Genomic DNA, 14,553 nt, shown 5'->3' with positions numbered 1-14,553 from the left:
CCCGGTCGATGCCACATTTTGCACACACACTCCCTGGATGCCAACGATGAACCTCTGCCCCAAAATTTCCAGAACGGCCTGTTATAGCGCCACCAGGAGGCCTCTTTGTGCAAAACAAGTTTTTGCACAGTACACCTACAGATTTTGTCCAAAAATCCCGCAAATCGTTACACAGTATCTCCATAGTCATGTGCTCAAGACGGATGTGTCTGATATTTCATATTCCATCCTAATTGGCTTAACATTGGCTTTCAAATTTTGCAGGATTGGCCTGTTTTGAACAAAAAACCTCAAATCATGAACGCAGCGTGCAATTTCACGTGAAATCTTTCACGCACTTTCCTACTAGGCTGAGGAATATAGCCCACCCATTTCACATTGCCCTGTTATAGCGCCACCAACAGGTGGATTGTGCATGCGTGCCATCAACACGGATCTGCACCATTTCCCATATTCCATCCTGATTGGCAAAGATTGGAACAAACAAACAAAAAACATGTTTATATTACTCCTAAATATTCCTATCCTCCTGGTGGAGACCTGTGCCCAGAAGGGCACTTTTTCTAGTTAACATATATTTTTTTGCAAAAAGGGTGAAGTGTCCCTTTAACTGGTTAATGTGTGTACCGTCCCGAGTGTGATAGTGTTACCCCGGGCAGCACTGGCTGGTTGGCAAGTATCAATATACTTTTAGATTGACATGTTTGTGCCAGCGTGGGTGATTAGATTTTCTTGATCGCCTCTTGTCTAGATTGTTTAAACCCATTCAAGCATTATGTTATACTTTAGCTATGGAAAAATAGCAGATCTACAAGCTCGTAGCGCGGCAACGAGTGCCGTGCTATGAACTTGTACGGTAGGTCTGCTATTTTTGAAAAATCGTGAAAATGTGGCGCAAAAGCCGCAAATATATATTCTTTCAGAGTAAACATTTTTAAGTCAAATCTTTGCTTCTGGGGGGGGGGGGGGGGGGGGGGGGGGGGGGGTCCCTGGAACAACATATTTTCAGATGGGGGTCGGCAGGCAATTTCATAAGATTTCTGGCGTCCTTGACATGAAGATGTTTGAGAACCACTGACACAGAAAAAGAAAGACTTTAGGATGTAGAATCGTCCTCAGATCTAAATGGGTTAAACATGACGTAACGTCATGGGCCGCTATGCTCCATAACAGGCTCGATAAGCCTAAAGCTTATTGATACCTTGGTACTCAATAAGATTGTTATCGGGTATATTTCAGGTATCGTGTTTCGAGCTCCATCCCTAGTACTATAGTACAACATTAGTTGGGCTGTCATACATGTTCTGAAGAAATCCTGGAGACTTGACATTCAGTAATGTGGCCTTAGGGATCAAGCTTAAAACATTATAATGGTGTGTAAAAACCAAATCTAGAACATAATGTATCCATCCATCCATTTTCAACCGCTTAACCGTAGTCAACCAACCCAAACTTGGGCAGGTGCCGAGCGGCGAGTAGTATACGCTCGTATTTTTTATTATGATCTGGCTGCAAACCAATTTCCCGCAAGGGACAATAAAGCTAACCTTGAACCTTGGACTGTAACTGACACGTCAATGTCATTTACTGGAAAGTTGGATGTCAAGAACTTCCTCAGTTGACTTGTACGGGAAAGTGTACGCCCACGTACACACTGTACGGGATTGACTGGTTGAGTCACCATTATTAGGAAATGTGCCCATATAACCAATGTAATAATACATAATGGCTGTTAAGGGGAACACAACACAACAGTGGTCCCCGACTCCCCATGTTGATTCTCAGTCAGGGTGGTGGTCCATCAGTTGAAAATCCCTGCCCTAGAGGGTGTGCACCACAGTTTGGGAACCCCCGGTGTAGAGGGTTTAGGTTTAAGGCTAGGGTACTAGGGTAGGGTTTAGGGTATACCTGGTTAATAACGTAGACCCCGTAGTCCAGCTGCTGTCTCAGCAGTATTGGGTGCAGGTAGTAGAGCCAGTACTTCAGGTGCTCCTCTCGGTTCCTGAAGGGGATGATCAGCGCCACCTTGTGGCGGGACAGGCAGTCGGCGGGGCGGTAGCGGCCCCCCGACTCCACGCGCGGGTTGTCCCGCGCCATCTGCTCCAGCGTCAGCGTGAAGCCGAACTCCACCCGCAGGGGACCCACTGGGACGCGACATCATACGCACCACCGTCACGGGAGAGAGAGAGAGAGGGAGAGGGAGAGAGGGGGAGAGAGAGGGAGGGGGAGAGAGAGAGGGGGAGAGAGGGTGGGGGAGAGAGAGAGGGGGAGAGAGAGGGGGAGAGAGAGAGGGAGAGAGGGTGGGGGAGAGGGAGAGAGGGAGAGAGACGGGAACAGTATTAAAAAATGTTCGTCAACCATCTTTCTACAGTTACGGAAACTGAATAACAAGCTAAAATATAGCTGCAAGCAGCGATAAGGCAGGACCAAGAAAGAAGACAATACGCAATAAGAACAATATGCACAAATAAGAATCACAGGCCGAGTTGTCGCTACCTGGATTTGAACCAGCGACCCTGTGGTCCAAAGGTGAGAGCTCTACTGACTGAGATACGCAGACACAGTCAGTTATTTTAAACAGTAACATCATTCAGTATTTTTGGTAACAACTGTCCTGGTCTTTATCCATTACTACAGTGTGTTTTCACGTACAAACTTCTCTTTGTATGCTTTCAGTGCTATTTGGCATGACCCTCTACCATACTGTACAGTTGCAAAAGCATATGACGCTGCATGTATGCATTAGGGACAAACCAGCAATTTGCATTGCCGCAAAAGAACTTCATTTTTTTACTTAAAAGAAATGTACTACGATTATTTGTCCGTATAGGTCCACGTGTAGTCGTTTTTGTCCATTTTGATCAGTTGTTACATGAGGAGATACATATGTGTATCAAAGTGTCATTGCGGTCAAACGGTTCATGAGATATTCACGTTCAAAGTTTGCATTTTCAATTGAGTGCTACCATTTGGCCAATCGTCATGGACTTCGCATAGTCACCGTTTGGCATGGCCCTCTACCAGATTACCGCGTTTCGCGACGAAAACTGACTGCACCGTTCAGTCAGAACTGCAATTTTTGGCGGAAGAAGAAGAAGAAGAACAAGAAGAAGAAGAAAAAAACAAAAAAACAATAAGTGACCAAAGTCACTTCGTGACTTCTTGGTCCCTTAATAAAACTACGCTATGACTAAAACTATGACTAAATAGACTGACAATTTCAGCAAACCAATACAAACTAGACTAAAATGTCATAGGGAGGGAGAGACTAGTGGAGAAGAGATCCAGTAGAACTAAAAGGCAAGTCATGTTATGTTTGGTTGTGTGCAGGACAGGTGTCACTCTCCACAAATATAGCCAATCTTTTAGATCAGCTCTTTTTGCTATTATTTGAATTGAAATCCTGAATCATGTTAAGTAACTTTTGTTTCATTTCAAATGCCTTTAATTATAGCTATGTTGTGTGTGTGTGTGTACAGTATATCGTAATTATACATACAGTGATATGTTGTGTAGTTTCTGTGTGGGAAAGTAAATTTGATATTGTTTATTTATGTTTTTGGTGTCTTATAATCCCGTAAGGGGAAGACACGAAAACAAAGATAAATTCATTCATTCGAAACAAGCAAACAGCTGCATGTGGAACAGGGTCGGGACCAGAGGTGAAAGTCCTTCAGGTCAGAGAGAGATTTGGAAAGTGGTGAAAAGTAACAAAGTACATTATACTTAATTAGGTACTGAACTTAACCCATTCTGACCTGAGATCAGATTCATACCAGGTTTCCGCCGGACACACACTGGTCTGATGAACCCATTCTGACCTGAGATCAGATTCTAAAAATGTCAGTCGCTCTTCGATTTTTCAAAAAATAGCAGACCTACAAGCTCGTATCGCGCCACTCGGTGGCGCGATATGAGCTTGTAGATCTGCTATTTTTAAATAGCTAAAGCATAACATGATGCTGACACCAAAATGGGTGCCCGGTCAGAATGGGTTAAGCACCATTTTGAGGCAATACTTTTTACTTCTACTCCACTACATCTCAGGGGCAAATATTGTACTTTTTACTCCACTACCGCGTGTGTTTGAAAACTTTAGCTACTAGTTACTTTAGTTAGAGTATTATTACAAAACATACATGAACCACTTCAGTCCTATGACACATTTCGCCCATTTGTAAAGAGCAGATCTACTGTAGATTATTTTACTAGTATTGACCCTCTGTTCGGGGAAACAGTGCTCTTATTAGTCTAGTCTATTTCACAACACGTGCAGTCATTTAAGGAGCAGCCTTAGTGTTTTAAGTGCCTTAGTGTTTAAATGGGCTACACGCCAAAAAGATCGGTTACACCACAAAGTGTTATTAATGTAAAAACACTCAAATGCAGGAAGCGACATCCGTCTGGATTCCCTGGAATAATACGTATCACTGAAATGAAGAAAAGTGACGGGCCAGAGAGGGCCGACGTGTCCCTGCTTTCCACGTTTACTAAAAAGCCTCTGGGAGTTGTGTCACTGCCAAGTTTACAGTTTACACACACAGTCACAGTCACACGCGGTCGCACGCTCGCACACACACACACACATTCCAGATGAATGAACAACAAGAGGCACGGGGTGATATATTAAAAAAAAAAAAAAAAACTGAAAGGGAGGTGGTCTTATATTGTTTGTGTAGCAATGGCATGTCTATTTTATCACGGAAAATACATTATTTATAATTTAATGAACATTATAAAGATTTATATTTTGTTCAACATATATATTTTTTTTTAACCAAAAATTAAGGAATTATGCAGATTTTTAAACAAATATATTAATTTGATAATTAACTTACCCGTGAACTATCGAGATGATGAGACAGTATATGTGGTTGGTTAGAAATGAGGTTGTGAATTTAATTCTAGACAGCTAAAAATCAACAGCAATCCAATGTTGTTTGCATTTGAGTTGTGTGCCTTCTGATTTAGTATCGAATTGAACTGAACACATTTAGACCTAGGCTCGATTCTACAAAATGTCTTCTAAACAGTTTTCTGAAAAACCCATGTTTCTATGTCAGTGGTTCTCACAGGGTTAAAACCCTATGTTTCTATGTCAGTGGTTCTCAAAAACTTTCATGTCAAGGACCCCCAAGATTATATGTAATTTCCCGCCGACCCCCATCTGAAAATATGTTGTTCCAGGGACACCCCCCCCCCCCCCCCAGAAGCAAAGATTTGAGTTAAAAACATTCACTGTGAAAGAATATATATTCAAAGATTTGCGCCACATTTTCAGGATTTTTCCAAAAATAGCTGATCTACAAGCTCGTAGCGCGCTATGAGCTTGTAGATCTGCTATTTTTCAATAGCTAATGTACAACATAATGCTTAAAACACCAACATTTCCTTTTCCATGGATTCCTTGGGTCATGACGCAAATTAAAATTTTCTTCAAAACACACTTTTTGCTCCTCCTCCTACAGATTTTGTCCAAATCTCACAAAAACCGGCCCACATGATCTCCGGACAATTTTTCAAAATTGCGATCTTTCTAGTTTAAACTGTTTTCCAAAATAGCAAATAAGGCAAAGAAGTTTAGGGATAAGGGGTTTAGCAACTGACAAAAATAGGGCCCCTAGGGCTCCATTTCCGTCACCGCTAAACGTATTAACCCTTATTATATATTTTTTGCTATTTTGAAAAACATTTTTGAATAGATCACCTAGCCAATCTACATTGACACGTTGTGAGCTTGTAGACTGGCCATTTTAACTCTTCAAAAATGTTTTGCAAAATAGTAAAAAAAAAAGGCAAGGGGTCGGGGATAAGGGGTTTAGCGCTGACGGAAATAGGGCCCCTATACGCTTTGCCACAGACACATGGGGACACATGTGCCAGACTCCCTGATGAAGACCCCTGTTATTTAGAGATAAAAACCCCAAACGTCACAACAGTTGTTGCAGCAGGCAGAACTACAGTTAAGTTCCAGTCTGACCGGTTTGTCACTTCCAGCCTCCCCTGTCTCTCACTCAGCGCTCTGGGGCGGTCTAAAGCCCCCCCACCACCCCCCACGTGCGTGCGTGCGTGTGTGCGTGTGTGTGTGCAGTGATGACAGTGTGTTTGTTTCAGCTAACAGCCCTGATGTCTTTGTGGAAAATTAAAACCATAGAGGAGGTGTTCACTCTGGAGGTCGACTACCTCTGGAGGTTGACTACAGCCTGGAGGAAGCCTTTCTAACCAAAATGCTGAAATATCAACAACTAGAACAGACCATCTCACTGAGCTACGCTACAGATGTTAAACTATTAGTTGTTGTTTTTTTTGGCAGCCTATATGGCATGTGCACCAGTTAGTTGTGAGGGACCTACAGCCTAGGGCATGTGCACCAGTTAGTTGTGAGGGGCCTACAGCCTATAGGCCATGTGCAACAGTTAGTTGTGAGGGGCCTACAGCCTAGGGCATGTGCACCAGTTAGTTGTGAGGGGCCTACAGCCTAGGGCATGTGCACCAGTTAGTTGTGAGGGGCCTACAGCCTAGGGCATGTGCACCAGTTAGTTGTGAGGGGCCTACAGCCTATAGGGCATGTGCACAAGTTAGTTGTCATACAACCTGCACATCGGGAGCAATTAAGAGTCTTGCTCAAGGACACTTGGACACTAACTCTGGGGGAGCCCACAGGGATCAAACTGGGAACCTTTCCGTTCCCATCGACCGCTCTATCCCTAAGCCACTGCCGCCCCCACAGTTATGATTATGTCTGAATGCGGTTCCCATAGCAGGGAACGTAAACAGGGAAGATAAGGAGCCATCTGAGACTGCGTGTGTGTTTACTGGGGGAGAGAAGAACTGCTTTAATAGCCAAAATACTGAATCATTACTGTTCACTGGGAGTGAATGGCCGGCGTATGGAACTCCAACCTCCCCCGTCAAGCCAAACTCAGCTTCTGACTCCAATGCAACGGTACAGTCTGTTCTCCTGTACGGCAGTGAATGCTGGACCCTGAAGCCAACCCTGCAGAAGTCTCTAGTATAGAGCGTCGCAGTCCCTCCCCCTTTCAGAACGACGAGTGGCCCAGGAAATGATTCTCCAATGATTTTCTCCATAGGCTTTTCAAAAAGTATTTATTTAAAGACCTTTTAAGCGTCGTACGAAGCGAACTCTTGTCGTGACAAATCATGACAACACACACAATATTTTGGACCAAACAAATAATTACAAAGAAGAAAAACAACAACAAAAGTGTTGTAACCTGCAGTTTTTTTCTACTTTCGAATTCTTTGTTTGGCCCGAAAAATTGTGTTTGTTGTCATGATTGGTCACGACAAGAGTTGGCTTTGTCCGCGGCCGTAAACGTCTTTAAATAAATACTTTCTGAAAAGTCTATGAGGAAAATGAACAGGGATTTATTTTCCGGGTCTCTCGAGGGGGCGGTACTGCGACGCTCTATAGACGGGTGCTACACCAGAATGTTGTGTGCAGTATTTAACAGAGTTACTACAGGGGCTCACAACTAGGGATGCACCGATCCGGCTTTTTGGCATTCGATACAGATTTCGATACATGGGGATGGGGGTCCAGTATCTGCCGATACAGAGTACCGATCCGATACCCCCCAAAAAGAAACGTAATAACCTATTAAGCTGTATGCCTCACTGTGTGGAGTCTGGAATCATTATTTTGTGTAAGGCAACATCAAGGCTTGACTTAAACATTACTTTCCCAACTTTGTAAAACAAAATGTAACAAACACAGATATAAATGCACTGAATTATTTATTAAATAACTGTGCAACAATTAGACCAGGTTAATGTGTGCGCAGGCTAGCCTGGCTGCATTCCACATGTTATACTGTCAATACTACACTGCTGTGTCACAGAGGAGGTAGAGTTGTTTTCATACTGTAATTACACATAATTGTCGGATCGGATCGGATCGGATAATGGATCGGCCACCGATCCGATACCCGATCTAGAATTTTAGCCTGGATCGGCGCCGATCTCCGATACGAGTATCGGATTGGTGCATCCCTACTCACAACGCCTCGTTTTGTATTTGGTGCATTTATATAAGTGCCTTGGTGCATGTAATCTACTTTACATAGATTCTGCATTACATTCACACGCAGATTGTGCATTACATCCACCCATTCACACACACACTCATTCATACATACACCGATGATGGACGGTGGAGGAAACCATGCAAGGCACCAACCTACACATCGGGAGCAAGTAGGGGTTCAGTGTCTTGCTCAAGGACACTTCGACACTGACTCTGGGGGAGCCCACAGGGATCGAACAGGGAACCTCACAGTTCTTCCTAAATGGAAGCTCTACCTCCTGAGCCACTGTGTTGATTATCAGATGTAACCGAGTATGGATTATACACGGCATGGTGCGTCATGTGATCTGAACATACCACCTGACATCATGTCTGTCACACAGCCTCTGTGTGCACCAATGCTGTAAAACAAAAGATCAAATCTGTGCAAAGGTTTGCATAGCACATACGGTGACCTACTCTCATGCAACCTGTGTGAGTGTGTGAATCTGGCTTCGGATTATACCAGCACCGTGCGTGTGTGCGTGCGCGAGTCACAATTCAAGTACACTTTTTTTCGTTTTGTTACAACTTTGAACGCAAGTCAGAACTGCAAATGTTTGGCGGAAGAAGACAGACAGACAGACAGACAGGTCTTCAGGTTGAGCACCACCAGACCACAGCCATAGAGTATAGAGCGTCGCAGTCCCTCCCCCTTTCAGAACGACGAGTGGCCCAGGAAATGAAATGCGATGCATTTCTCCCATAGGATTTTCTTAAAGTATTTATTTAAAGACGGTTACGCCGCGGACAAAGCCAACTCGGATCGTGACAAATCATGACAATGAACACAATATTTTGGGCCGATCAAATCATTAGAAAGAAGAAAATAAAGGCAGGAGACGACACTATTTGTTTGGTTATTCTGCGGATTCGGGTTCTTGGAAACGCCCCCCAGCCACTGCGTTAGTTTTACTGAGGTTAGGTTTAGGTATAGTTTACTGAGGTTAGGTTTAGGTATAGTTTTACTGAGGTTAAGGTTAGGGTTAGGTTTAGGTATAGTTTTACTGAGGTTAGGGTTAGGTTTAGGTATAGTTTTACTGAGGTTAAGGTTAGGGTTAGGCTTAGGTTTAGGTATAGTTTTACTGAGGTTAAGGTTAGGTTTAGGTGTAGGCTGTCAATCACAGCGACTAGCCAGTCACAGCGCACCATTTAATAATAATAATAATAATAAAACTTTATTTGTATAGCACCTTTCATGACATGAAATGCAGCTCAAAGTGCTTTACAGAACAATGGAGAATAAAAGAAAAGCAAGGCAACGACAGTAATGCAATACAGTGAGGACATGAATAACAAAAACTAAAAAAAACAACAACTAAAAGATCAATTAAAAGCAATGTTGTAGAAGTGGGTCTTCTTGAGCTGAGCTTTAAAAATGTCTACAGAGGCTGCCTGACGAAGGTACAGAGGGAGCTTGTTCCATGCCGACGGCCCGTAGAAGCAAAAAGCTGCTTCCCCGTATTTTTTAGTTGCCATTTTTTTAGGCAAAGCGAGCAGGCCAGCAGTGGAAGACCTTAGCGGGCGGTTTGGGACATATTTAGGCAGGCAGTCATGTAGGTAGGAAGGTGCGAGACCATTGAGAGCTTTATAGACAAGTAAAATAATTTTAAAATCAATCCTAAAAACAACCGGAAGCCAGTGCAGTGATGCCAAAACTGGAGTAATATGTTCTCTCATCTTAGTTCTAGTTAAAATAACTTTTTTTTACTCAAATGCGAAACAGGAACCATAATTATCAGCGTCCCTATTCGCCAATAGAAGTCTATGTAGACTTTGGACTGGCCCCATGTAATGAAGTGAATGGAGTTGTCGTAAAACCTTGTCTTACTCTATGGCCAGACATCATCAGACTGGCATGACATCAGAATGCCACCGCCATATTTACATGTCGTTTGTTTCCATCACACTACACTTGGTACACTACAGTGATTAGTGACCCAGACATGGTGGCAAGACCGGCAAGACCAGACCAACAATTATGTATTATGTACATAAATACTGTCTGCCACTAGTGCATGGAAAAACACTTTCCATTTAATACATACAAATAGTCAGTCAGTACTTCTATTTCCTCAAACACACATCACACTTTCAGTGGGAAAAGAAAGAAAAGAAAGAAAGAAAGAAAGAAAGAACCATGTGTATTTAATTTGTCCACTTGAACCCTTACTGGTTCATTTGGTTACATTTACACCTGCACTCTTGTTATTGAGTTATTGATTTGACTGTGTGCTTTGACTTAACAAATCAATACTCTCCCCCCAAACAACTTCAACCACACTTTTTTTTTTTTTACTCTGTAGTCAGCCCGGGGCCAGACGGTAGCTCTGGTCCATAGCTCTAATCCGCAATGCATTAGAGCTATGGACCAGAGCTAGGAATTGTGTGTCAATGAAAACAAAATATCCTTTCGTTTTGCTGGGTCTGAGAGGCTTTAATGTCATCAAATGGTGGTCCGTGGCTCAAATGCTGAATAAATAATGGACCCTTGATATGAAAAAGGTTGAAAACCATTGATCTACAGTACTATATTAAAAAAACGTTTCTGGGGGAAGACCCCCACACCCCCCGATTTGGGGACCCCCAGACCACCCTGCTTTGGGGGGCCTGGGCAGTGCATGCAATTGAATCATACACTTCAATAATGAATGGTTATTGAAGTTATGGCTGAAACTGGCTGAAACTGTATACCCGCCATCAATGATTTTCAATCAATGATGATCAAGCAACTTTTCTTGATCAGAAGCAAGCTTGATTTATAAAAAAAAGTATCAAACTCCCACCAACCCCCCCCCCCCCCCCCCTTTTCCCCTCACTGTATATGTTTCTTTTCCCTTTTTGCTTCCTTTATGATTAATTCCTGTTCTGTTATTTAACTATATAGAAGTGTCTATTTGTACGTCTCTAAATGTTTTGATGAATTGAACAATGTGGACCCTGTTGTAAACAAGTGTAATGCTTAATTGGGTCGTCCACTCACAGTTAACAGTCTTTGTATTGAGTTTGTGCTTGAAATGTACTGTAATTCTGCAAACTGTTAAATAAATATTTAAATCAATCAAAAAGTCGAGACCCCCAGCTTGGGGAGTCTCCCCACACCCCTCAAAAAAAGAAATTTGTTGTGTTCACACAGTCCAATGTCGGCAGCCCTGAGAGTCAGTAAGACAGACAGACAGACAGATAGAGAACACTGTGTACTGTACACTATATATATATATATATATATATATATATATATATATATATATATATATATATATATATATATATGACTGTTGTACAGCAATAAAACTCACCCAGGAGAGGAGAGTTGTCAGGACATTTCTCCAGAGGCATGGTGTTCACCTCCTTTTTGGTATCTTCTTCTCCTTGGCTCGAACTAAGAACACTTTGTGGTGGTGGTGTTTTAATGTCTTTGGTGGTGCTGAGGTTCTGAGGGGGTCCATGGTTGGAGGAGGGAGGCTTGGACGTGTGCGGGGACCCAGAGTTGGGCACGAAGGCGAACCTGATGTCCAGAGACTTGACGTAGAAGACCAGGGTGACTGAGATGTGGAGGAAACAGAGGAGCACCACCAGCTTACACGTCCTGTGGAGCAGACTGAAGTCTCCCCCACCACCACCACCCACCGGCATGATGTTGATGTTGACCCCCCAAAATAAATGCTTCAAATCACCTCGTATAAATGTCTTATTATTGTGTCCATAGAAAACGAAGTTAAAATGTCAAAAACATCCGCTCGAATGGTGAAATTAAACGTTTAATTGTTTTGTATTAATTCGTCCGTTACTTTCCTCTTCCTGAACTTGGGTCGCTTCGATCGTTGTTTTCCCCCAACAACAGATACTAATATTCAATAACTCCCCCGAAAAGACAGAGTCCATAATGTCCACATCATCATCCAGTCCAGTCCAGTCCAGTCCAACAGCAACGCCGATTATTATTATTAATATTATTTATTGATGTGGTTGTCTCTGTTTCCGTTGCTATAGTTGCTTCGTTTCTCGGGTTTTTTCTTCTTAGAAGTCGTTTTTTTTTTTTTTCTTCTTTTCTTTTAAAGCTAACGTTAAAGCTAATCGTTGCTACGGAACTCAACCAGCAAGTTAACCGTCCTGAACCAACGGCTAGTGGAGATGTAACGGTTAAAAAAAAAAACTAAACTGATAAAGTTAACGGTTAACAAAAAAGGCACATTAAAGAAACCTCGCCGTTATTAATATACGGTTGTTGTTAATGTAAAACAAAAACAAAAAATGCTGACATGAGCTGTGGAAAATTATAGAGGTTTGTGTTAAAAAAAAAAAAAAAAAAAGAAGAAGGAAGGAAAGTTTCCTCCTGTTCTGGTTGTTCTCTTGTCTTCGTCCTCTGCGGCTGTTTGGCTTCAGGCCAACTTAGTTCCAAGTGTGAGTCAACAACACGCACGGAGTGTACACACCGCACTTCCGCTCACACACTTCACAATAAGAATACCTTTAAACATTACGTGGGGGGTGTTATAGACTAGTCTCTCGAATTTGAGACACATTGTTGATTCAAGGAAAAGAGGGCGCTCTTTTTCCCCTTTTTCTTTTGACGATGGGTTCTCAGATTATGGGGGTTATATTATAAATATTTATTTTAAAGCTATGATTTTATTGTGTACTAGAGAGTCCCACCTTCCGGCTGTGCTTCGCCAGCTGTGTGACATTTTGACCAATCAGCGTCTGACGCAGCTGTCTGCTCTTCCGGGAAGGGGGGTGGGGGGGATGTCATGGGGTACAGACTGAGCCATGTGTCCAAAAATGTAATACAATATAAAATGGATAACTTACTTTAAAACCACACGGGAGCTGTTCTGGTTCGTGAATGTATATTTTTAAAACTCCCATCTACCTTAAACAAGCTGAACTGGTCAAGTTAAGAGATTATTAGTTCCCCAAATGTATATTATAAATTATAATTGTCTTTTGTAATGTTGTGAAATTTATCACTCCTCCCCCTCTTCCTCTTCCTCTTCCTCTCTCTCTCTCTGTAATGTCTGTTGATGTGTCTCAACTTCACTCATTACACTCTCTCTCTCTCTCTCTCTCTCTCTCTCTCTCTCTCTCTCTCTCTCTCTCTCTCTCTCTCTCAAACAATTTAACATAATTTACAACTAGAAAAAGTGCCCCTTAAGTTGGGGCACAGGTCTCCACCAGGGCAGTTCAGGTCGTGGCCTCCTGGTGGCGCTATAATAAGCCAATGTGAAAAGGGTGCCATTTCTTATTATGCCTTTGATGGCAATGGGATGATTTGAGGCATTTTGTTCCAAAAAAGTGTTTTGCAAAAATCCACCTGTTGGTGGCGCTATAACAGGCCAATGTGAAAAGGGTGGGATATATCCCTCAGCCTAGTAGGGACGTCTGTGAAATATTTCATGTAAATAGCAAGGTGACGCTGCGTTCATGATTTGAGGCTTTTTGTTCAAAACGGGCCAATCCTGTAAACTTTGAAAGCCAATGTTAGGCAATCAGGATGGAATATGAAATATATGTGTGTGTGTGTGTGTGTGTGTGTGTGTGTGTGTGTGTGTGTGTGTGTGTGTGTGTGTGTGTGTGTGTGTGTGTGTGTGTGTGTGTGTGTGTGTGTGTGTGTGTGTGTGTGTGTGTGTGTGTGTGTGGGAGTCCATTTCCAATGGAAATGCATGGGGCAAGATGTATCACACCCTTTGTATAACAAGCATACATCAGTCTGTTTGCGAAGGTGTGAATGAGGCCTTTTAGGCCCGACTCACACCTTTCGATCTAGCATACAACATTGATGCATGCTAGATGTATACAAAGGGTGTGATACATCTTGCCCCAATGCATTTCCAATGGAAGTCACATGGTTTGACACAACATTTGTGTTGTACGGCTTTCGGCTGTGTTTCGACTGCCCCCCTCCCCCTCATACAACAACACAAATGTTGTGTCAAACCATGTGACTCTCATTAGAAATGCATTGAGAGCTTGCATCAGCTATACATCTCATACAACAAGCATACATCAGTCTGTTGTAAAGGTGTGAGTCAGGCCCTAGAATGAAGCCTCATTTTCGTAACTTCATTAGTCACAATATTTGTGTTCATTGAGGTTTGGCCTTGTAGACGGAAATGTGGCTTTTTAGGGTGTGTTTCCTTAATTTTTAGTCTAGTCATGTATCTGTTACAATATAAAATTGTAAACTTAAAAAAAAAACAATAGGCCTACTGACAGTTTTAGCTCACAGCCTTTGGATTTTTAGTCTAAAAGCCCAATTAAGTACAAAAAGGAGTATAACACTATAGTAATTTTACATCAAAATCATACCCATTACATTACTTTGTGAAACAAAACAAAAGAGTAGACAGGATCATTCAAGTAACTTGGTCAGAAACTATACATGGGAGCACAGTTGATTTGATTTCAACCATAATAGTTTGTAGAACATATTACCATCAGTCTCTAGTTTTAGCCTATTAGTGTGT

The 14,553-nt window shown here is 42.3% G+C and overlaps 1 protein-coding gene across 3 annotated transcripts in view; it reads right to left on the bottom strand.

Annotated features, from left to right (window-relative positions):
* b4galt1l (DP-Gal:betaGlcNAc beta 1,4- galactosyltransferase, polypeptide 1, like) overlaps window positions 1-12,356 on the bottom strand; it is a 390,521-nt gene extending 378,165 nt beyond the window's left edge. For all 3 annotated transcript variants that reach the window (XR_014570519.1, XR_014570520.1, XM_083786493.1), the window contains exons 1-2: window positions 11,386-12,356; window positions 1,909-2,144 (exon numbers count right to left, since the gene is read on the bottom strand). Coding sequence is in view for 1 of the 3 variants with exons in the window: in XM_083786493.1 (XP_083642619.1) it covers window positions 1,909-2,144; window positions 11,386-11,722 (573 nt within the window). In the remaining 2 variants the exon portion in view is untranslated. The remainder of the gene's footprint in view (window positions 1-1,908; window positions 2,145-11,385) is intronic.
* Window positions 12,357-14,553: the final 2,197 nt, after the last annotated feature.

The sequence above is a fragment of the Protomyctophum parallelum genome, assembly GCF_964188405.1.
Source record: "Protomyctophum parallelum genome assembly, chromosome: 16".
Lineage (NCBI taxonomy): Eukaryota > Metazoa > Chordata > Actinopteri > Myctophiformes > Myctophidae > Protomyctophum > Protomyctophum parallelum.
The sequence above is the reverse complement of the archived record's forward strand: the minus strand, read 5'-3'. Positions and strand labels throughout refer to the sequence as shown.